Source organism: Cyprinus carpio, chromosome A21 (genome assembly GCF_018340385.1).
Source record: "Cyprinus carpio isolate SPL01 chromosome A21, ASM1834038v1, whole genome shotgun sequence".
Classification (NCBI taxonomy): Eukaryota; Metazoa; Chordata; class Actinopteri; order Cypriniformes; family Cyprinidae; genus Cyprinus; species Cyprinus carpio.
Genome location: NC_056592.1, coordinates 7359294 through 7384751, shown reverse-complemented (window position 1 = coordinate 7384751; position 25458 = coordinate 7359294). Strand labels below are relative to the sequence as shown.

Below are 25458 nucleotides of genomic sequence, written 5' to 3'. Positions count from 1 at the left end.
AGTCTTCAGAAGAGAAAGCCGCCCTCGTAGACTCTCTTTATGAAGCCCGGAGCAGTTATGAAGATGTTTGTGGTAGATGGACATGAGGTCAGGAGGTTGAAGGGAGGTTTGAACACAGGAAATTCCTCTAGGGATCTCTAGACCTCCCTCATGAACAGTTTGACTAATAGGGCTGGATGTTTTCAGAGAGAGTGAGAGCAAGTATGAACATGTCTTGGAGTAATGGGGAGGACCTTCTCAGGGTGTCCTCATGCTCTCAGACTTTTGTTTTATCTGTCTCCCCCTTGTCTTTCCCTCCCTTGCTCTATTTCATAGACAGTGAAGGGTTCATCTGCTGACTGTGCATGTGGGAGGGAATGTTTGGCAGCTTTTGGTCATTATAGTCTCTATGGTCAATGGATAGATAGCTTTGACTTGTAGAAGTCAGCTTTTTTTAAACTTGTCACTAAGGTAAAATAATCTTACTGGCAGTTAAATTTTTGTTGAAATTGCAAGAATGACTCATGGCAGTGTTGGTAGCATCAGTAAATGTTTTATGACATTTGTTTTTTTATTAAAAGTGTCTGAATTATGATGTGACTCTTGGTGTGCCTTATCTAAAAAATACAGTTATTTATACATTATTGCAAATGTTCTTTGTAAAGAAAACTAAGCTTTGGATGGAACATTTAAAAAAAAAAAAAAAATTAAGAGACTGCTATTTATTGTATCTATCTATTGTATATAGACCCAATTTATACTATAACATATGAAAAAATAATATGAAAGTATAAATATTATTTGGGACATTTAGTTTCTATTATATTACATTATAAAAAGAAATCTACTTACTATGTACTGTGCTGTTAGGGTTAAGTTCTGGATTATTTAATTAATTTTTTATTATTATTATTATTATTATTATTATTATTATTATTATTATTTTTTTTGTTATTTGATGTTAGGGTTAAGTTCTGGATTATTTAATTAATTGCAGCCACCTGGGGGTCCAAGACTGAAAACCCCTGCTCTAATTATGCGTTTTAACATGCTCAGAGTGGAACCCATCTTAAGATGCGATGAATGACGTGATGTGCAGCGTTCAAAACAGCATTACATTTCAGGAGTTATGCTGATAAGAAGTTTTCCAGCGAAACATTGCCAGCACCTGTTCCACCTGTGCTGACTGAACGTCTAGAAACACTTTCTGCAAATATACATGTAAATGAATACAGTGGAATAGTCAACACTGAGCCAAAGCAAACCGAGTCTACAAGTTATTCTAGTTTAATACAATAGTGAGTCTGCTAGAGAATGGTCTGCTCTCGCAGAAACACCGGCTGCTGCATTCATGCAAATACAACATGCTTTTCATGTTCAAATGTTCTGTAACAAGAAGCTTCTAATCTGATGGAGTGCTTGAGAAATGAGGTGTAAGTGAAGAGATTCTTTCCTGTGGAGACCTACACTAAACTGGAATACCCAGAAGGCCATGTGTACTTGGAGTGATGTACTGAAACTTCAGTTGATATCAGATGTGGCCCTTCTTCCTTTTCCGTTCCTGTCAGGTTGTTCCTTCCTGTTTTTATGAAAGCATATCCTTTCACATACATTTAAACACGTGCCAATATTCACCAGCATCCAAGGATATTGTTTACAGTAAAACTAGACCAAGATGCTTTGAATATGGCATTCAAATGTGATCACCTCTGATCATGCGTCACTTTTTCCATTTATTGGGCTATTTATATAAGCAAATTCTTCTTAATATCACCACCTTCTTTTCATAAAGCTCCGATTAGCCTGCAGGCTCCGGCCTTTTCATTTTTAATGTTTATTTTGATACTGTGTCCATGTGTTTCCACACTTGACTGTTTTTGCAACTGTTTCTCTTTTTATCAAGAATTCCCATTGATTGTTGACCACCTTTTGTGTTGTAGACCTATTAAATTTCAGGATCAGCATTTTCACAGATATATAACTGATACAACTGTTACAATAGAATAAATTGTTATTATCTTATTATTTAAATTACTATTTTATTAAAATAGATTATGCATTTTTTATTACTAATTATATATATATATATATATTTATATATATATATAATATATATATATATATATATATATATAATATATATATATATCTATATATATATATATATATATTAGGGCTGTCAAATGATTAATCACGATTAATCACATCCAAAATAAAAGTTTTGTTTACATAATATGTGTGTATACTGTGTATATTTATTATGTATATATAAATACACACACATGCATGTATATATTTAAGAATATGTTATGTTTATATATTTATATATAATATAAAATATAAGAATATAAATATATAAATGTATATACATGTAAATATTTTCTAAATATATATATTATGTGTGTGTATTTATATATACATAATAAATATACCCTGTACACATACATATATTATGTAAACAAAACTTTTATTTTGGATGTGATTAATCGTGATTAATCATTTGACAGCCCTAATATATATATTATATAATTATATAATTAGTAATAAAAAAACCTTTTGAGGTTTAATAATCGCATATGACCATATCATGATTTCCATTTGAACTTTCAAACCCACACATGCAGACTTGGGTTAATGATGTGCAGTTGACAGTGGACTCTCACTTGTAGTATTTCACACTCTAGTTCTAGTCAACTAAAAATCTTGGATCAAGTTACAGCTCTGTTTAGTTTGGTGCTGTAAGAGGCTAGGTTTTTCCTGTGTTTGCATGTTTGTTGTTATCTTGCGTAATTGCTTTTGGGAACAATTCTCAACTAAAATACTAAAACTAACTGAACAGGTTTATAATATTTCGTGATAGTGATTAAATGTTTATACTGCCATTTGACCTAACGTAACCTCTAAATGCAGCCTTCAATTTGCAGTGTACTCTGCAGTTGTAAAATAATCATTTCATTCCTGTGCTGTGGTTCTTCATTAAATCTAACATTCCTGTATCTCTGTTTCAACTTAGCCCGCACCAGTGCTGTGATGGCAGAGTTTGGGAGGTTTTATGAGCAGCAGTATGCCGTGGCTTTGTTCAACAGTGTGCGCTATGAGATCGAAGGAGGAGGGAATACCCAGACACAACTGCTACACAGAAAGGTAAAACCTCCCCCATATTTCACCTTTATCTGTCCTGTGATGTAGATCCCAGAGTGATGGGGAAAGATTGTCAAACTATGGGAAAGAATATTGCCCACACCAGGTTAAAATTAGATCAGAAGTAAAGCCTTCCTGCCTCAGTTTTTACTTCAATTTTTTGTTTTGTTTTGGGCTCTGCTCTACCGTTTCCCTCAGTTTGAAGGCTCTCTGTGGTCGTACTTATCAGCATGAAGTTGGTGAATAGGAAGTAGAGCAGATTTCACACAAGTTAAATAATTGTAACAAAGGCATGAATAGCAAATACACACACACACACACAAGCACATGAAGACTTCAGACACCATTGCATACACTGAAGAATCAAAGGATATTTGGTAGACCTTACTTAATGCCATTTTCCACCAAAATTATGCTGGTGCTGGTGCCAGCCCATGTTTACACTAGGTCTAAGGATGATGTAACCAACAGTATAACTTGCCCATAAATGAAGCATTATTGTCCTTTTTTTACAAGTTTCACTATTGTAAAAAAGAATGAATTGTGTAGATGCAATTGCCAAAAGCAGTTATAACACATACAATTCATAGCAATCAATTCATATAATTAATATCAGTAACTAAAATTTTTTTAGACAAACATGAAAAATTGAAGTGGCTGGAGCTGCTGTCCAACGCATGGGAGCGTTGCATCCATCAACTGAATGCATATCGCCCCAGAGCATTCCCAGTTTAGAAGACTTTGATTATAATCGGAATGATCTAGTTAGTTTTGCCAGGCTAAGTTGTTGTTGTTTTAAAAGCTTTACTTGTTATGGATGTTATCCCAACCTCCTGGCCTCTGATATTAACTGCTTCTGGGTTGAGACAAGCAGGTCTCAGGAGCTGAAACCAGCTTTTCTGCAGTGGACAAAAATCTGTCAAACAGTTCAAGATCAGACACCAGCACAATGTCAGCAGCAGTGGTTTGATTGCATTAGGTTTGAAAGATGTTCTGTGTCCCCCGGTTATCTTGGTTATCTCAGCCCTTAATTGTGAACATTTTACTTTCTTATTGGTCTCCAAACGCTCCTGGCCTCCCCAATTATCAATTGTCCATGAAGTCATTTGATCTCTACTCAACACAGAAATCTAGACCATGGCCAAGAAAAACACTTGTGCACTCTCATTTTTTAAGTCCCTCAGTAGTTATGAGCCAGGACAGCTGGACTTGAAAAATATCTGTCTGCATTTATTTGTATTTAGTTTCAAAGATCAGCCAAGTAACCGTGTTCAAAGGCATGTGCACCCACAAGTGGTAAATTCAGCATCCATTAGCAGAAAGCAGTGATTTTGACTGTAGACATAACACAAGCTTGAATGTCTTTTATGTACCAGTTGCTCCACCCATTTCTTATTCTAGGTTGAATCGCTCAGATCTAGGTTATATAAACACGTCTCAAGCTGACCTTTTGTTATTCTAGACTGTTAGGAGTGTTTCGCCTTGGTCCTCTAAACACCATTCATTGTATGTTGTTTTTTAGTCTTTCATCTAGTAAAATGATTTTGATTTGCATCCATTAAAAATGTTTGTTCCCACCACAGGAACCTCTGAAGAACAAGTCCATCTTCTCTGGAGGTTTGTTTCAGTATCTGGAAGAGAGCAAAAAATGGAGGAGCCGCTTTTTGTATGTGGGCGACTCCTACAACATCAGCTTGTATGAGAGCAAAGCGGTAAGTGTAAACACCTGAGTATGTTTTTTTTTGTTTGTTTGTTTATGCTTTCACCACAAACACGCCCAGCTGAGATAATTAAATGTAAACAAAAGAAAAATGATCTGAATGTTAATCTTGCATTACTGTACCTAACTGAAATCTAAAGTGTTCTGCTGATAGTGGGCATGTTTGTCATTTCCTCAGCTGCAGAGTGATTCTGAGCTGTGTGTTTCCTCTACAGGCACATGATCGAGGTATCCACTCCAAAGGGGTCATTAACTGTGCCGGGTACAGAGCCCTGACCTCTATGGAGGAATACCTGGGACTTCTCAACAATAGCCTGGGTGGTGAGAAATGAATTAATACAATAAATAAACCGATGCAAAAGTAGCATCTTCAGAAAATCCTACTTGAATCCTGAAAGATCCTAACTGAAATGTAGCACAATATTATTTTAATAAAGTCCAAGTATGAACACATTATATCCATTAGGAATCAAAAAAGTTAAATAATTAAAAAATAATAATTTAGTATAATAATTTAATAATATTTTTTCATATTTCAGTTTATGTAACTGGTTATTTATTTTATTTATAAGTTTTTATCTGATCTCATGATATAATTGTTTCAATTAATTTTTTTCTTTTTGGTCTAAAATAGACAGGATAAATGTAGGATGAGTTCTCTGAACACTGTATACAGCGGTATATTCGCTATTCAGTCTAAACAGTGTAATTTGAAATAATTTGTAATCATTTTCTTGTATTGTCATCTGTTGTTATAGATACAAAGGCCAAATCAGCCAGCGCCCCGTTTCTGAAGTGCCCCACACAGTTTCCCCTCATCCTGTGGCATCCATACGCCCGCCATCACTATTTCTGCGTCATGACGGAGAAAGAACAGAAGAAGTGGCATGCTGTCTTCCAGGACTGTGTGAGACACAGCAACAATGGTGAGTCACGGTCAAGCATTTGTACTGTTTTTAGATTGACACTACATTTGATTCTCTCTAAGTGTATCTGCTTTGCTGAGTTTAAAAAGACCTGTCTTCTCTACTTCATCTATATCACAATCGCAGGAAACGGTAGTTCACATCTTCATTTGTTAATTTGTGTGCACAAAAGATGCACACTGCCATGAGAAAGTTGCTGTAGTTTTTCAACATAAAGCTGTTAGAGGAGTAGATTTTGCCTTGTCTACTACTTTCCTGTGATGGAAAATATCATTAAAACGGAACTTCATTCCGGAACATTTGCTGCATAATCATTTCTCTCTGATTTATGTCACAATAAGAGATGAATGAACAGAGATTTGATCTGCGAGATTAGTGTTTCCTTCCCATCACTCAAACATAGTTTAAAGAGCTTTTCTAGCTAAATATGCTCAGAAATCCCTGCATGCCTTTGTAAAAATTCATAGTATTGCATTACCTTCAACTCCACCCTCACAGATCACCTGTCTTCTGGCTTATTGTCATATTTCAAATCACACAGCAGGGTGTGTTTCAGTGCCTGTGTTTGTGAGGGGGAAAAGTGTTTGTCACAGCTTAAGTCGAATGCTTTTGAAATGACTTTGAAAAGGTGCGGAGGATGTTCCTTTTATCATTTTAACTGATGTTAAATATCCCTTACAAGAACAGTGAACATTTATTCACAGTAAAGACATTTATAAGGTTACAAAATAAATATTTCTTAAAATACATTCTATACATTAAAGAATCCTGAAAAAAATTTAACATGGTTTCCACAAAAATATTAAGCAGCACAACTGTTTTAAACATTAATGATAATAAGAAATGTTTCTTGAGCTTCAATTAAGTATATTAGATTGATTTCTGAAGTATCAAGTTATACTGAAGACTTGAGTAATGGATGCTAAAAATTCAGCTTTGCCATCACAGGAATAGCATGTTTTAAAATGTATTTTATTACATTACAGTAGAACAAAAGATATGTAAAATTGTAATAATATTTCACAATATTACTGTTTTTATCTGTGCTTTTGATAAAATAAATGCAGCCTTGGTGAGCATAAGAAACTTATTTGAATGGTGCAAATCAAAGAAATAAGATTATTAAAAATAATTACTGCATTTGCATTTAAAGTTTAAATAAAAATAAGAGTGTCTGAAGAATGTCGCACTATAGAAGCTGACAAACAACAGGAGGTATTGTATTTATTGGCTGATATAAGAATTGCACAACTTGCAGAGCAGCATAGCTCCCAACATGTTGCCAGTTGTTGACTGCTAACTGAACATCCTCTGACCATGTCAACACCTTCCCATAATGCCTTGGAGTACTCTCATTTAGGCTTGTCAAGGCATGACAGCAAATTACTAGTTTTGTGGATCACAAATGATGATGACACAAGGTTTCAAGACCAGATACCATACAATTTATGCAGATCTATAACATCAAATACCTCTTGTAATCACAACTGGGAAGTGATGAGAGGCAGCTAAATATTATTTAGAGATGTGTCTGATAAATAGCTATATCACTCACGGCCTGACCTGAAGAGGCATATAATAATCATAAATTGCTGCTTTTTTTTTTTTTTTTTTTTTTTTTTTCTCCATTCATTCCTTCTCACCTGTCTGTCAACTTTGAGGAAACCCAGAACTTTCTGCTGTCCACAGACAAAGATTGATCTTTTAAAGGTGGGTCCTTTGCAGTGACCTTCCTGCTGATTTACCTGCAAAAACTATACAAGCCAAGTGACTACCACATTGTGGCATATTTTTTGTTTTTGTGACATAAACTGGAGAAAATATGTTGGGCTGGGCTTAATTTTATCCATTGGGAATTGAAAAGTAGGGTTTTGAAGACTGAAGTTTAGCCTTAGAACATCTTGATTTTTCAAATGGTTTGCTTCTGTTGTTAAAGCAGAAGCACAAACACAAGAATAAATAGCTGTTTCACTGTTGCTTTGTATTAACTGATCATCTTGTGACATCACCAAAAACAAAAGCAGTGGTGAATCAAGTACATTTTGATGAAAGATTATTAAGCCATTATTATTATTTTTTTTTTTTTTCAAATAACTTGGACTATAATTCATGCACAATAAGATGAGTAATGTGCTTTAGTTAGGGTAAAAGAAGTGTTGTTCCTCAGCCCGTTTCGCATATTGGTTTAAAATTAACATGTAACAAGGGACTTCCCAGATCAATATGTACAGCAAACATTGTGAGATGTCTAGTTTGCCTCCAGACTTTTTAAGATCTTAAAGGTGAGATATGGTGCCTGACTTGGTAACAGCCCAAAACAAAGTCACAAGTGCTATAAGTTATATAGGGAATATCATTTGCCTTTTGAGGCAGCAGGGAAGGGCCCAGCAGAATCCACGAGACCTGCCTGAAGCCAAGGGCTGAGAAGACGTGAGGTAGTTGCTCCACATACATGAGAATGCAGCTCTGTGTTTTGGCTAGAGGGTTACCTGAGGGCAGGTAAGATCAACCACATGCAAAGCTGTGGTATTACAGCAGGTGCTCAAAGGGCTTGGGTTTTATTGCATTGGAAAGAAATCAAGATGAATTATACACAAAGGCCTTTCACAGAGCTAAGATAAAGCAAACTGCAGATACACACTGTTAAGCTATTTGAATTTGAACTAAGGCTGTGTATGAATTCAATGCATGTTTTAATTGATCTCTTAGGCTTCTGGAATGGGACTAAACCAGTGGAGAGATTCAAACATTGTTCGGAATGTAAAATTTGCATTCAATCACCATTTTTTTAGTAATTGTATTAGTCATTGTTCTGACAGCCTGTGGTAATGGTTAGTCATTTGTTTTTTTGCAGTTGTACCCGTCTCATTGGCAACTTGGACAGTTAGTAATCAGTCACATCGTCACACCCATTATGACATCATAGTGTGCCTGGCAGAAAGAAATCAAACCGGTTTTAAAATTGAAGTAGAGGTGAAAGTCAGTTTCATAGATGGAATCATAGACACTGCAATACACAACCAAACACAACGCTTTGAATTCAGCTAGAATTTAATAACAGCCCAGTGGTTCACGCCCACATGTGAACCTCCAGAGCAGTGACTTGGATGCAGTGCCAGTGTTTTTTTTTTTTTTTTTTCTTTAAGTATCTCAAATGTGTGTTAAAAAGACCATACATTTGTTTTGTTTTTATCACCCCAATCCCACCTTCACATCCTAAGAAATTTATTTTGTAATTGTTTAGTTTTTTGTTTTTGTGTTAAAAATACCATATTTTTTTGTTTTTATCACGAAATTAACTGATCAATTTTGTGATAAAATATAAAAATAAAAGTAATATAATCACTACAAAAAATAATAGTTGTTACAATAATGGTTGTTATAATAGTTAAAGGGGTCCTATTAGGCCTTTTCACTTTTTCAATGTTAGTCAGTGTGTAGTGTGTATGTTTGGGTATAAAAAAAGATCTACAAAGTTACAAAACCATACATTTTTGTTTTTGTGAGAAATTTTTTACGTTAAAATAATATGAATTTTCTTTTGTTATTGAGAAAGGCTCTCAAAGTCCACTCCAAAGAGAGAAATTAAAAAAAAAAAATGTGGCCCTTTAGAATATCATTAAAATAATTCCCGCCTACGGAAATTCGAATGGTTGGGGGGTGGGGAGGGGCGAGGTCGTGGATGGAACACTTGGTTGAGTGCATCATTTTGTAATACATAAAGTAATTCATAAATCTTTTGAATTTCTGAATTAACCATATTACCGTTACACTTATCTGTACATAGTAAATGCAGTTATTTTTCAGGGGGTGGAGGGTGTGCCTGAAGTGTGCATCCGTATTCAGAAAGGCACGGAAAACAAATAATGTTTGCTAACAGTTGCCTGTTACATTACAGTACATAAAATTTCAAAACGGTATTGGGATGCGGCGGATTGCGGGGGGTATAATGGGGGTGGATATGATGCCGGCTCAACATTGTGATGTCTATCAGCCATCGGCGATGAACGATGCCAACGTCTGTCGGCCCAACCCAAGCTACCACTCTAATATGTCTTGCAATATCCGTTCGTGCAAAGGTTCTTGTTCAGTATCCTTGGGGTCTGAAACCGGCTCAAATTGATATGGCAATATTGACACCATACTTAATTATACTGGTGCAGACAGAACTTGCTGCTTTGGCAAGGGGTGGGGCAGTACTGAAACACTGTCTAAGCTGTTCACCAATCACAACGCACTGGGACAGCTAACCAATCACAACACATTTCATTTTTCATAAGGCGGGCTGTAATAATGTATATTGTGTGAAAAATAATGCGTTTTTCGAACCACCCCTGAAACAAAATCAAGACTTTGTAAAAGAGCATAATAGGACCCCTTTAAGGCGGAAAAAAAAAAAAAAAAAAATCAGAAGAAAAAAAAATTGTGTATTGATTTTTTTTTTATTTTTTTTTTTTTATTTTTTTTTTATTTTTTTTTACAATTTAATTAAAATATTTAAATGTCTTGGTGTATAAATGTGGGCAGTCACATGTTAATCACAATCTGGCACAGTGAATCACAATGAGTCTTTTTTTTCTGCTTAGTTTTAATAAATGTAAATTAGTTTTAATTATTATTATTATTATTATTATTATTATTATTATTATTATTATTATTATTATTATTTTATTTTATTTTATTTTTTTTACTGTGGTGGAAATTTTATGATCTAAAAGTACCATGATTTCATAGCGCGCTTAATTTTTTTTTTCATTGAAATTAAAAAGATTTAGAAAATTTGATTGACACATTATGTGGCCCTTTTAAACTAAAGAGAAACATTGTATTGAAGCAAATTTACTTGTTTTTCTTTATACTAAAACTAAACGGGCAAAAATTTTTGCTTGCTCTAGAAATCGCTTTCCTCCAGATTTGGAAAGAAATGTCATTTAAAAAGCTAAAATGTTTTCCGTTGTTCTCATTATTGATTCAGAGATGAGATGTTTTTTCTTGAAACTCGTCTAGTTCTTATGCTTTTAGTCCAAATGGGAAATGCTCCAGTGAACGGAACAATAATGGTAAGAGTGCACACATGCGGTGACAAAGGAACACTGGGAACCAGCCATCCCAAGAGTCTTGGCTAACCACCGTGCAGTCCCATGCCAGAGGTGGCCCACACTAAACTTTACCACATGTACTATTTTTGCTCAAGACTCTCACATTGAGTTTCTCAGGCCTGCCAGCTTGCCAGAGAAAACGAGTGCCGCTCAATATTTTTTTTTTTTTTTTTTTCTTCTTCACCTGACACTAAACACACGCACACACAATGAGCCACATTCAAATTAACTTTTGTTGTAAGCTGTCTCTAGTTTGTTAGGACTGCTGGTGGTATTACTGGTGTACATGTTCGAGGACGAGGGGGTTTAATACTGATTTGAGGTTGTGTTATATTGAGTACAGAACTCTAGGGACTTTCTCCAAGCAGACTGCTGACAAATGCATCTAGTGTTTTCTCATGGGGCTCATGCCAAGAAAAGCTAGTTATTTTCTACTTTCCTCCATTCTGTGTGTGTCTCTCTCTCTCTCTCTCTCTCTCTCGCTCTCGCTCTCGCTCTCTCTCTCTGTCTCAGCCTCTTCCCCCCCCCCCTTGGAAAATGGACATTGAGTGGATTTCCTGTTTCTGACAGACTGTTACACACTCCATCCTTCCATCTCTGCTGACTTCCTGTCTTTGTGTCGGCCAATCTGAAACTTACTGCAGCACGCAGATATACACACTCTCCGTCAGCAGCTCCTGCCTTGTGAGTGTTTGTGCAGCTTGCCAATGCTCATTTCTCATGTCCATCATCATGTAAATTTGGATTCTTTCATCACCTCTAATATACAGCTTTTACACAATCAGTCCTACATCTAGCACATTATCCATATTCACTACAGTGCCATGTGATTATATCTCCATTTAAGTGTTTTTCTTGTGGATTCTCTGTTTGAGTGGTGGTAGCTGTAGTTTCCATCCACAGACTCTTACTGAATGTGAAGATGAGGTCTTTTTAGTGCAGGTCTTTTTCTTGAGCACAACTTATTAAAATCTATTCATTTTCCTTGCTGGAAAAACCAGGCTGTGCCAGCTGTACATGAGGTGGTCCAAGTTGGTCGTCACCAGCTTGGACCAGCAAATAAACAATCAGAAGCTGGTAAGGATTGTTCAGACTTCTCCTTGATTGTCTTGAATTCAAAAACTTTTAAGGCCAACCAAGCAAAACTGTCTAAATTAATATTCTTAGTGCAAATTTTAGATGGTATAGATTCTATTTTAGATTTTTACATTAACAATATAATAAATCCAAGTATGAATCTCAAGTTAGTGTTTTTAAACAGTTTACATTTATTCCAAAATAATAACTCAAGGCAGTAACAATTTAAACATTTTATTTATGAACTTATGTTCAGCTATTCTTTTTAATAGCTAAATATTTTAGAATTTTTTGAATCATCAGTAACCAAAGCGCTGTAAATATTGATCACAGTAAGAGAGATTTACTTTAAATTTCACCAAGCTGATTACTCACTAAAAACTCCCAAAGATCATGTTTTCAGGCCATTTCAAATCTTTTTTGACGTAAGAAAGTGGTTATATCTAATTGTGAAAGTTGTTTACTTGTTTACTCATAACCAGTCATATCCAAGCATATTGTGATGGAGGCATTGCCTCCTCTCATGTGAATTTCCCCCATTCATTCTCAGTCACCCCACCACCAAATTCACCGCACACTTTAGGAGGTCTGTTGGGCTCAGGGGAGGCAAGAGAGACATAGACTCCCGCTGTAACTTTTATCTGCTGGTTTCGTTGTTGGACAGGGATTCTTTAGGAAAAACAAGTAATTTATATACTATTTAATGTTATTTTTTGTAGTATTTGTGGTGTTTTATTTTGGCACTACAAATGTTTTTCTCATCCAATATTTTGAGGAGGTACTGCCTCCCTTGCGTCCTTGGAAACGCCTCTGGTGGACAGCCTTGAATATTTGAGCAATAGCACATGCTCTTTATCATCATGGCTGTGATTTGGCCATAGGCACAAGGCGCAACCCTTGTGCCGTAGGTAATCATGTGACACGCTTCTATAACATGTCATGTTTCTTGACCTTTTTTTAGGACTGTCGGAAGAGTGCAAGGTAGCTACACCAGCTTTCACAGACGCCCTGCGACTCTACAGGCAGGCCAAGGGTCACTACGGCACCTGGGACATGATGTGTGGAAACCAAGCACAGGTTGGTGAAGCTCATTCATATTCATTTGGAATATCTGAAAAATGTCAGAGCAATCTAGAAAAAAAATCTAGACCAACTAATGACCATAAATGATCATCTCAGCAGTGGCGGAACCAAACGGCCAACCCAGGTGCCACTCCAAAATTTAATATGCTACTATCTCATTTTCTTTGTTTAATCGTAATCTGGTGTCTGGTGTGCCGCATCGTGCTTCATCTTGTCCGGTGTACATTCCAGCCTCTGCTAACTCCATTCAGTGTCCATATACTAGCAAGAAAAATGCACACTAGAGAGGAGAATTTTGCAAAAAATACGTTTATTACATTTTTACTAATTGTGGGGACGTGGGGGGACGGAGTCTTGGGAGTGAATGCTTTTCTATCTGTGCGCATCTTGCTCCTCACAGAACACATCGTGAAAGCAGACTGCAGTTTGTCATTCATTTTAACAAACAGTGTAGTGACGATGTAAATAATAAATTCAGTGTGAAGTGTTGAGAGCTTCATTAATTAAAATGCAAGTCTGTGAGATTGCGATGAACTGAACTAAGATGGGTGACGGATTTTTAATGATAAAGGGAGTTAGCAAATGTGATATTGATTTCATACAACAGTTTTATACATTTTTGATTTTATACAAAAGTTAACATTAAAGTGACTTGCATTTTAGGAACACTGTTGTCTGATTGTGTTCTATTGTCAACAAAAATAGTTCCAAATAAATTCACAGCTGAGCCGCTGCTCATCTCCATTCAAACACAGTGGTGTTTCGTTTATGAATGAATCTGTGTTTTTGAATAAATCTAGTGAGTCAATGATTCAGTGACCCATTCATAAATGGAGTCATTTGCTTTGTTCCTAAATGAAACAGCCTTTTGAACAAATCAACTGAACAAATGAATCGGTAACCAAGACTTTGACTTGCTACCACCTACTGGCAGATTCAGTTTAATTTTTAAAGTATAAATTGAATCATTTAAATCTTTAACATTTTCTATATTCAAAACTTTATATTTAACATTAATCTCATAACATTGACATTATGAGATTGACATTATGCATTAATGCCACCTCTGAGTCTTGTCAAAAGGTCTGTAAATATTCCACATTTGTGCTCTTTTGTGCCATGCAAAGATGAATTGTTGATGGTTAATTTGACTGGTAACTTATACTTCATGATTGTATCTTATCATTTTAGTTGAATTTGTTTAATTACAATTTTTGATAAACATGTGTAAATCTAATTTTTTTGGCACATTTAATAAAGTTAGAAAAAATGGCAGTAAAAAGATTTAAAAAAAAAAGTCAAATCACCTTATAATGGGAAGATTCCTTTCTGTCATTGTTTCGAAGGTGTTCTTTCTTTCTTTCTTTATTTATTTATTTATTTAAGCAGGAGCACAAATGCTCCTGAAAAGAAATGTAAGCATATAAGCGAGTTCTTAACAATGTCATGTTACCCTTTAAAAAAACTAATTGCAAACATTCTGGCAAAGTGTAAACAATTAAATATATTCTACAAATCATGCAAAAATTTACCACTAAATAATAAGTGTTTTGAGGGCTTTGCTAAACAGGCCAATTAGAGACAATAATCATTGTAATTTTTTATTACATCGTTCTTTCATTTCACTAATCAAATCAGTGTTTGTTGTGTGTTTTTTTTTTTTTTTTTTTTTTTTTATTTTTTTTATGAAGGTCATTAATGATGCTTATAACGTTCAAATTCACACACAACATATCTTTAATTTGGCCAGAATTGCAGGTGCAGAATTGCAGTATGAAATAAGTTTAATGTTACTATAGATTATATAAGGTTTGTGTATTATTAATTAAATGCATCTGAAAGGTCCCACCCTGCTTTTTTTTAATTTAGAGTTCCCCCAGTGAATTTTGGCCATATCCGCCACTGCATATAAGTTTTTTTTTTTTTTTTTTTTTTTTTTTTTTTTTTTTTTTTTCTTATAATTAATAAAAATTAGTTTGTATACCTGTATTCCTGAATAATTCTCGCTCCAGGCTGAACTTTAAACTTGGCAGCCTTGTTTGAAGTAAGTTGAAGTTTTAGGTTTCTTGAACAACATTTACAAAATTCACTGTATAAGTTAATGTTAGATGTTTTGCTCCAACCGCTGGTTAGTCAGATGATAGAATCCGCAATCGTTTTTATTTTTTTTTTTTTTTTTCTTTTTTTTTTTAAATGTTAGGTTGGAATTACACTGATTTTCTGTCATGGTCTATGACCCCCTGAATTAGCCTTGGCCACCCCATGTATAAATCTCTAGCTCCACCACTGCATCTTAGAAAAAGCTAGAAACCATGCCAAACCAACTTCCACCAGGTGTTTATTTAAGCTGTTTTTTAGAAGGTAAAAACAGGTGGAAGAGTATCAGGATTGGCTCTGTCATTTAAGCTCTTAAAGAGACTATATTGTAGCTTTTTATTTTTCTCTTATTTACAATGTTAGTCATGATTTCATGCACCAAAAAAAAAAACTATTTACTTTTAGATCAATATTTTCCATGCTATATGAGCCTTAGAAACTCTGTGACTCTTTAAGGGAAAGTTTACCCTAAAATTAAAATTCTTATCTTAATTTGTATTTCAAAGATTAACGAAGGTTTGGAATGACATCAAGGTGAGTAATTAATGACAGAATTTTCATTTTTGGGTAAACTATCCCTTTAAACTCATGCTGTACTGTTCCTTTAAGACTTCTATGTAAATGACCCATTATGGCTGGCTAACCTCAGAGCAAAATTTTTGAATAAGTGTTCATATCTTAAATGTGCTAGTATTTGTGACCTTATAAGAATTCATCTTTCTGAATGACCCATTTCTCCCTCCCAAACTAATTTAAACACACAATCACACCAAATACAATATTTTACATCTTTACCTCTGACCTGAAGCCCATTTCTAAAAGACTAGCTATTTTAAAGCTTTATCTTGATGAATCAGACTGATCACTCTGTATTTAAGCTCTCTACTGTGCTGGAGCAGCACAAACCCTCAATAATGTCTAAACCGCAAAGCAGAGAGACGGCTGAGAATGTGTCATTAGTGAGTTATGGTCAGGTCTGTGTGGTTTATCCTGCCGTCTCATTTTAGTCATAATGTGCTAGAAATAACCTTTAGTTTCTAATAGATTTAGGAATGTCTATCTTGCTCGCTTTCTCATGTACACACACAGATTTGAATAACATGCAAACAGGCAATCATTAAAATTATTGGGTGCTGGTTGCCCTTAGATCTCACGCTCTCATGCGCGCGCACACACACAAACACACAGACACATAACCATGCAGTGCCCGTAAAGGGGACCCATAATGGAAAATAGTGTTTTCATTTTATCTATTATGGTAGCTTCCCTAGACACCAAGAACAACTTTTTTCCCCCCTAGTTCTTCTGTTCCCTTTATAAAATTGTCATTTACATAAAATTTGGAGTATCAAAGTATGTCAAGTATTAAATGTTTAGTTCTTGTATACTAATTTTCATTAGTTTAAGGAATATGTGTATATTTTTAATTAAAGTATTTTTCCACTGCATGTAATGTTTAGTGTCAGTTGATCTGGATTTAATGTGAGCATTGTTATTTTTGTAATCGTTATTTTTTTTTTGTAATACAAATAATTATGTGTATCAATGCATCTCTACATAAAATGTTTATTTTTGCACTTTGGGGTTGCATTTCAGTGTAAATTGACCAAAACGGAGACTTTTGAAAACGATGGCTTGGCTGCCCACATTCGCTCTGCGTAACATTGACGACCGTGTAAACAATAACATCAGGCGCATTGTTGTACCAATAGATGTATAGGTACATTCCCCATTCGATCGCTTCAAGCACGTAGATCCTTCTGCGATCTAAATAATAGGGAATCTACCTATTCATATCTATGGCTGTACCAGCACAAATTGTCACGTGACATGCGTTTTAGGTTTGTAGTGTAAACGGAGATCGTTTCTGAAACGCAGCGGAAAACGTCACTGTAGACGAGGATCGTTTTCATTCTAAAACGCTGTTTTAAAATGAAAACACAATAGTGTAAACGGGGCCTTAGTGTGCATTATTGTTAAGGAGTTTTTAAGTTTGTTTTTACCAACTGAGAGAAGATGTAAAATGTTTTTTCTGTGGTAATCAACGGCATCAGAAGTGTTTCGTTTTATAGCTTAGGTTGTATTAAACCAGGAATATTCCTTCAAAAGCACACACAAATCATCCTAAGAAATTGCTTGTTTTGGGCTTTAAATGCTCGGGGGGTTTTTGCTTCCTTCCAGAACACACCCAGGAAATGTATCTTATGAATGTGCTTTTTGTGTGTTTGCGTGTGTATAAAGCCGATTAATTTAACCAGGGAAAGTGCTACGAGTTGTGTATATAAAGAAGGTATTGACATTGTGCATGTGTGAGAGGCATGGCCATTCCTCTTCATTCCACCCTCAGCAGTGTTACAGGGCGTCACGGTCAGCCTGGATGTGACACCACACTGGAAACGGCTGTGTGGGCTGTTATTACTGCTGGGTGTGGGACGTCTGTTTTTTGTTTTTCTGTCATGGGGTCTGCATGGTGTTCCTGCCCACCTGGCCCCTGTGTTGCTATGGAAACTGAGCAAGGGGAGGGGCGAGCAATTCTGTACTATTTACTGTCGGATGAAACTGTCAGAAGCACATGTATTTAAGAGGAACTTGAACTCATCTGCTGCTCACCCAAACATCTTTAACTTCTCCATATAGTTATTTATAACAGTTTGTTCAGCCAAGCTTATAGCAGTCATTTGAGTTCAATTAGTCATTACTCACATAAATGAGTGTGATCTAGAGGTGCTTGATTGTATGTGCATGGTGTGGCTGGATGCATTACAGGTGACCATTTAATAAACCCCAAACAAATGTGTCGGTCATTGTCAGGTCGTAAAAAAGCCCCTTCCACTGACTTCATGACCCCCCCTGATTGTATGTGCATGGTGTGGCTGGTCTCTCTCTCTCTCTCTCTCTCTCTCTCGCTCTCTCTCTCTCTCTCTCACTCTCTCTCTCTCTCTCTCTCTCTCTCTCTCTCTCTCTTCTCTCTCTCTCTCTCTTCTCTCTCTCTCTCTCTTATCTTTCTTTCTTTCTTTCTTTCTTTCTGACTTCATGACCCCCCCACCTCCCACCTCGCTCTCTCTCTCTCATTTTAATTGTGCGCTAATCCTAATATTTAGACAGTGAACCTGTTATGTTTGTGGTGTGTTATGATAAATCAATTGTCCCATCCCTAAAAACACACATGAAAAGAGCGGTCTTGTTCATGCAAACACGTTTCTCGCCATCAAAGGTTGTTTCTGTTTTGCCTGTCATTGCATGGACTACAGTGAGCATGAACAAAGCAGCCATCTGTGATGGGCGTCTATGTTATGGATTTGAACGATAAAGCATTGTGCTTCAGGAGTTTATAGTTTTGACATCGTACAGTCATCAGTCTGTGATGGCGTAGATACTGAAGAAATGCATGCAAAACCATAGAGCTGCTGGCATGAGGTTAATGATGCTCTCGAAGCGGTCTTATCAGTTTCTTAAGCACTATTCAAATACTGCCATCATTATTTAAATGTACTTCCAGTTGCCGTGTAACCACTAGCTTTTTCATCTGTGTGCTTGTGTGTCTAGATTCTTGCTAACCTGGTGATGGAGACTTTGCACCCTGAACTGAAGAATCTGATCGTACCTCGGCTGAAAGGAAAACTACAGCAGAGACAGAAGGACTGGATGCTGGTTGGTTCTCATATGTAGATTCCTGAGCTGTAAATGGAATCAGTTGAGACCTTATTGAATTAAGGAGTTAATTTATACATATGTGTATATCTGCAGCGGTTTGTTTATCATCTGTTTGTTTACCCTGTCAGATCTCAGATGCAGTTTACAGACAGGTGCTGTCACAGACAAAGACTCAACACGAAGCTCTGGCTCAAGTATGTGAGATGGAGCGCCCCCGTCTGGACTCTGCTCTACGCACAGATATGGACCAAATCATCACGTCCAAAGAGCACGTTTCTGGAAAGATCCGTGGTAAGAGAAGAGCCAAGCAACCTTCTCTGTACAGATTACAAATGTTCCCTCTAGCCTCTGTCATACATGGCCACACACTTCTGATGTTGCTTTAAAAAAAGCACTATTTCAGTCTTACATTCTTCCACATGAGCCTTTTTTCATTGGAATTCAGTCTCGCTCAACATAGTTTGGCTTTAACCTAAAAAGCACAGACTGTCCTGCCATAATGAAGGTTTGGCAAAAGTACTACATTTTTCCTGTGTCATTTGTGGCAAGGATTGTGTTTCACCCATAGCACTTTTCAAATAACATTAGCAAAATGATCTTGATGGCATATTTTTGAGGATTTGGACAAATCTCTAAATTGCTTTAGAGTCCATCTGTGTGTTTGTGATGGCTTCTCTATTCTTACTGTATAATAGTGGTTGTTTTGACACACAGACAGGTGCTTTCCTACAATCACTTGTTCACAGATACCAGGGGCCATCATGTGGCCTGGAGTCATTGTGATCAGTCTTAAGCTTTAATTGAGTCTTTTCTAGAGCATTCTTTTTGAAAAAATTTGTGACGTGAGACACATATTTAAACATGAGTAGATCAGGATATCTCTCACAACCTGAAAACAAACACATGTTTCATATATGCTCTGAATATTCAGTTTTCATGAAATTACACGTGATTAAACAAAACACGAGTTTAACATGAAATATGTGGGGGTTTTCCCCCTATAAGAGACGTACTAGTCTGCTAATATTTGTCTAATCCTCTTGTTAGCATTGGTTTCACCCCGCATTGAACAGCTTGTGAGAAGCAAGGTTCAGCCCTACATCCACTCCATCCTGGAGGCCCTCATGGAGCCCACCAGCAGAGGATTCTCTGAAGTGAGGGACATCCTCTTCCGTGAGCTGGTGGAGGTCAGCAAGAACACAATGAACGATAGCAGCAGGGAGAAACTGGGAGAGGTGAGGCAGGACTTTAACAATGTTGGCAGAGCCTTTTTAAAGCAATAGTTAACTCCGAAACCTCTCTCCATACGCATCCCTAGCATATGGACAAGATTTCCATGTTGGCCTTCCATCCGGTGAAGATGCAGAATTGTTATGAGAAGATGGAGGCGCTGAACCTTGAAGGTCTCCAGCAGAGATGTGACGTGTCCAGTCCCTCTGTGTTCATCCAGAGAGCTCAGATCCTCATGAGACAGGTGGCTTTCCTTAGACCCACGCTGTTATTGTCATTTTTAAATATTCCATTTGAATATCTAAAACTTCTTGAAGTTTTGCAGTACTTGGTGCTAACACTTGAAATTGATTTGATATTAATCATTCCATAGCCTACATTCATTTTTCTGGTGCCTACAAACAAAATTAAACAAGCATTCTCATTGATTTAGCACTGAGGCCAAGAGCATCAATCAATGAGAAAAATGGCTAAAGAATAGTAAAGAGAAAGCAATTTATTGTTGATGAGCGCCACCCAGGGGTAATACCTGATATTGCAGGTATATTGGTAATTGAGACTCTACTGAGACTTAAAAAATTTGAAATTCTATCTATGCAAAATGCTATTTTGTATGTTATTCCAAAATAGCCTTTGTCCTTTAGAAATCTAGAAAATGTACAAATAAACCATCAAAGGTGATGACAATCTGTCACCCTGCCTTCCTAAATGTCCTCTGTTGATGAATGTAGCAAATGGACAACGCAGTGCACACGTTTGAGCAGTTGGTCCATCAGAGTCTAGACGGCCACAGCGGGGAGGATCTCTGCAAGACCATCCAGCGCTGTCAGGACCGAGTACTCAAAGTACGTACGTTAGTTGGGTCTTTACTCTGCCCTGCAAAGCTGAAATGGGTTTTGTTACACAGCTCCTGGATCCTTGATATATTAGAGCATTTTTAAAGACGTCTTCATTTTAATTCTGTTTGTTTGTGTCCTGCAGAAATATGACTATGACAGCAGCACAGTGAGGAAAAAGTTCTTCAGGGAGGCTTTGCTTCAAATTATCATACCGTACATGCTGAAACAGCTCTCCACATCGTGTTCGCCGGTTGGTACAAGAAATCAGCCTTCCTCAGTGCCTTTGTTCTATTGTTTTTAATTGTTTTTATGATAATATGCCATTTTTCCTACTGTGTTGCTCTTTTAATATTTCTCAGATGTTAATGGGGCCAAAAAATGTCACCAAAAGAGACTAAATGACCTAGATATTAAAAATGTGGGAAGACATAATTATTATTAATATTATGACTGTGTAATTTATTCAAATGTGAATTAAAAAAAAATTAAAAATATTGTTGCTAATAATAATAATGGTTATGATTATGATAGTAGTATTTGTAACCAGATAATATAAAATTATGTAACTAGATCATTTAGAATTTGTAATTATTAATCTCTTATTATTATTATTATTATTATTATTATTATTATTATTATTATTATTAATATTTAATTTATGATCTTGTTGCTAATAATAATAATAATAATAGTGGTGGTGGTAGTAGTATTTGTAACCAAATAGTATAAAATATTATTGTTGTGGATGTAATTAATAATAAGAATAATAAGAATACAAATAATAGTAATAATAACTATTATTATTTGTAATAAAATGATTATAGAAATAATAAATGATCTGATTACTGCTACTACTAATAATAATTATTATTTTCTGGTATCATCTGGTTATAAATACTACAACCATTATTATATTTATTATTATTATTTGTAACCAAACATTTATTATTATAATTTATTAATTTATCTTGTTGCTGATAATTTTAGTAGCAGTAGTTTGTTGATCTTTTGAAGATACAGCCTAATTAAGAATTTATTTTGATTGATTGATATCAAAATTTCATATCAAATGAGGAAACGTATTTTAAATGGGAGGAAAATTGTCTTTGATGCCTAGGATCTGCCCAAATTCAAGGAGCTGATCTTTGAGGACTTCTCTAGATTCATACTAGTAGAGAGCATCTTTGAGGAAGCTGTCCTGCAGTCAGTCAGCAAGGACATCATGATGGGTGAGTGTCTGCAGCCCCTTCAGCACAACAGAGCACAGCCTCCATACCTTACCATACCTGTTTTCCACTCATTCCTTTTGATTTTTTTTGTGTGTGTGAAGGTGGGTTCGGTAGAGGGAAGGAACTGTATGTAGAGAGAATGGTATTGACCAACAGTGACCCCAACCTGCATCTTCTGGGAGAGGACACCATCGACTGGGCTGGCCAGTTCGGAGGAGTAAAAGGAGAGACGCAAGGTGGCGAAGTGACCAACAGGAAACGCAAACAGATCGTCTCCATGATCCAACTGGACGGGGTGCCTCTGCCATACGAGTCCTGCCAGGAAGTTCCAGGAGTGGACGGCATCCCGGAGGAGAACGAAGGGCAGAGAGAACAAGATCTTGAAACAGAAAAGCCTGTGAACCCAGTACAGCAGGTACCCATCGAGAAAGAGCCAGGTTCTCCTGAGAGTGTCACTGAGATTCGAGACCTCATAAATCCTGTGCTGGAAGTTGTCGAAAAAGACAGCTCACAGTTGACCAACAGGATGTTGCCTTTGGAAGAGGGCGATGAGGTGAAGCACATCACTACGGTAACAGAGATAGTGTCAAGGGAGTCGCCAAAAAAGGTTGAGGGAGAATTAGATGCCACACAAATCGAACGGGCTCTAGAAGAGCAGCAGTGTGTATCTGCCATTGAAAGCGCCATTCAACAGATCGAGATCGCCATCCAGGAAGACCCCGGTGAGCACCTGAGCGAAGGCGCCATTGACTCAGATGGGGAGTTCGCTCAAACCTCTACCAACTCGAGCCCTCTTCATCACGATGACAGTGGGTTTCAGTCTCCAGCCAATGAGAATGTAGAAGAAGTGGAGCCTCAGCCTGACACGGGGGACGAGGTAGTGGACGCAGAGCAGGTGATGTTAACTCTGGTGGAGGGAGTGAAAACTAGCATTGATTTAGACACCAAAGCTACTTGTGATGCTTCAGAAAAGAAAACGGAAGTTGAAACCACAGCAGATAGATGCTTGCTCTGAGTGAGATAGAAGACGTGTTTGCAGAGACACTTTTGTTTGCTTTCCATCAGCAACACTTTATGGTTGATATTTCAATCAAGTCGATGTTTATTTTATTTTTTTTATTTGTTTTATTTTCTGTTCTTGCATTTAATTTAGACATTTTGTGAATATTGAATATAGAATATTCTCATACAGTATATACACAGATTTATATGACCTTGTGTGCTTTTTTTTTTTTTTTTTTTTTTTTCTTATGTAACTCATGACTCCCACACTAATTATGTGGCAGAGGTTTCATAAACTAACTGTCATAACTTTGACAGTTCCATTTCATAGGGGCCATCTGAAACTTTAGTCTTTTTTTGCCTTCCGTTAATTGAGGAATATATTCAAACACTAATTGTACATTTATTAATGCAGCGTAATTAAGCACTTAATAACTCTGCAAAATGCATTCAAATAAATTTAAGCTTGCTTTTTAATGCTTGTAAACTTTTTTCTTTGTGGTTTAAAAATATTTAAAGTGAGCTTATTTCTATAGAATGCTTTAACACTCTGTAATGTGCGTTTAGTGCTCACTGACATGCTGTGACCAGATTCACATCCTCCACCTGTAAGTGTGTGAAACATCATTACCCATTTGCAGCTAGAGCAAAGGATTGAAGTAGGTGTAGAAAAATCCTCTGAGTCAGTTCTGATCTTAGTTCAGTAGCTTTGTGGAAATCATAGAGGAACTTTGGGGAGCTTAACTCATGATGCGTGAATGTGAGGAATTCTGAGGTGTCGTACAGGACGGGTGGGCAAAGGCTTGCTCTGGCATGTAACTTCTCAAAACAGTTAATCATTACTGGACATATTTATGTTTTAATGTTTTCTGCTAATTTTTGAAACGAAGCAACATATTTTAGCTTCACACATATTTCACTGGTTATTTTCTGTTATTTATTTTAAAAGTGTTGTGATTATTTTCTGCATCTTCTGTTCATTTTGTAAGGCAGCAATGGATAAATAAATGACTATTATTTTGAAATGTGCATGTTGTGCAAATTCAAGATGTTACCATATAATGTACACTAGCATTAAAAAGTTTGGAGTCAGTATATATAAGTTTTTTTTTTTTTTTTTTTATTATTTTTTTTTTTTTTTTTTTGCATTGTTTTGAACATTCATGGAAAAAAAAAAAGTATTATGTTTCCACAAAAATATTGAGACATTTTTTTCATGGTTTCCACAAAAATATTGAGAAATTTTTTCAACATTGAATGTTTCTCAAGCATAAAATCAGAGTTTTGTATTTATTTATGAAACTTTGATACATTCTGCAAATAAGATTAATTTATCTTAAAAACTATAGTGCATTTAAATTATTGTGTGAGGATTGTAGATCTATTTCTGTTCTCAGTTAGTCAATCAGTTTCCATGTGTCTGTATTGCAGGTGAACATTAACTAAGGCCACATGAATTTGAGTTTTGTTTCAATCACTGTTTGTTCTGCAATTCAGTAGTAATTTTCAGAATTACACAAGAACGCCTGATCTCGACTCATGTAGGAAGTTTACAACAACCCATTGCAAGGTTTAAAACTAGTGATTTCCCAAAATAACAGAAAACCTGCAGCTAGATTAAAGCAAGTCTCGGAGAACAAAATTTAAACATTCATTGTGTAACAATATTAACTTATTAATAACATCAGTAGTTGTAGAAAGTATAAAACTGGTCAATGAGGCACATCTCCATTAAGTACAGCGCTGACTGTTTGAACAAAGTCACGTCATACAACCTCAAACCTAAAATCAAATGTGTTAAACACACCATTCTTCAAATAAGATATTGTGTTCCCAATGAGGTTTCAAATCAAACCTCTAAACACTTTTGAAAGTTGGTTTTTAACCAAATTTACAATTGGTTATCACCAAACTTGCATTAAATAAGATTTCATGCATGATCTTTAAAATACTACCTTAAATGTTAAAAATGAGAATCATCCCTATCTGCATGTCTTGTTGATCATGGCCACACAAACCTGGCATCATAAAATCAAAAATGTTTCCTGTTGCTCCTGATCTAGAGTCCACAGTCGACTCAGATGAACATTTTGAGATGCCACCTCGTGTTTTCGTTCTCTCATCTCTTCTTAAATGTGCTTCAGTGTGGTTAAGTAGAGGAAGTGTCAGAATACGGATCCCATGATGACCCCCAGGAAGATCCACACATTGTAAGACATGACGCAGAGCATGAGCATGTAGCCTAGCGTCACCTGCAGGATGTGTATAGCAGTCTGGAGGCAGTGTAGAAGCCAGCTGAAGACAGAAAGAGACAAAATGACATTTGTTGAGGGCAGAGATTCATTAAGCTACAATGCTAGAGGTATAAATGATTGAAAGTCA

General features: G+C 36.2%; 1 protein-coding gene across 1 annotated transcript; it reads left to right on the top strand.

The window, feature by feature from the left end:
• The first annotated feature begins 2868 nt into the window (after positions 1–2868).
• On the top strand, positions 2869–24101 carry LOC109046007 (protein Niban 2-like). The gene is made up of 13 exons (XM_042778832.1): positions 2869–3123; positions 4704–4832; positions 5056–5161; positions 5599–5766; positions 12904–13019; positions 18669–18773; positions 18905–19067; positions 19824–20011; positions 20095–20250; positions 20738–20851; positions 20988–21095; positions 21963–22080; positions 22176–24101. Exons 1-13 carry the CDS (start codon positions 2884–2886, stop codon positions 23087–23089), a joined length of 2625 nt encoding a protein of 874 aa, XP_042634766.1. The 5' UTR covers positions 2869–2883; the 3' UTR covers positions 23090–24101.
• The last annotated feature ends 1357 nt before the right edge of the window (positions 24102–25458 follow it).

What these genes read in the sequence shown, in the direction of transcription:
- LOC109046007 (XM_042778832.1), top strand. Translation starts at nt 2,884, where the DNA reads ATGCAGCCTTCAATTTGCAGTGTACTCTGCAGTTGTAAAATAATCATT. An exon ending in GCTTGTATGAGAGCAAAGCG is followed by an intron (nt 4,833 to 5,055) that starts GTAAGTGTAAAC and finishes TTTCCTCTACAG; the next exon opens with GCACATGATCGAGGTATCCA. An exon ending in TGTGAGACACAGCAACAATG is followed by an intron (nt 5,767 to 12,903) that starts GTGAGTCACGGT and finishes ACCTTTTTTTAG; the next exon opens with GACTGTCGGAAGAGTGCAAG.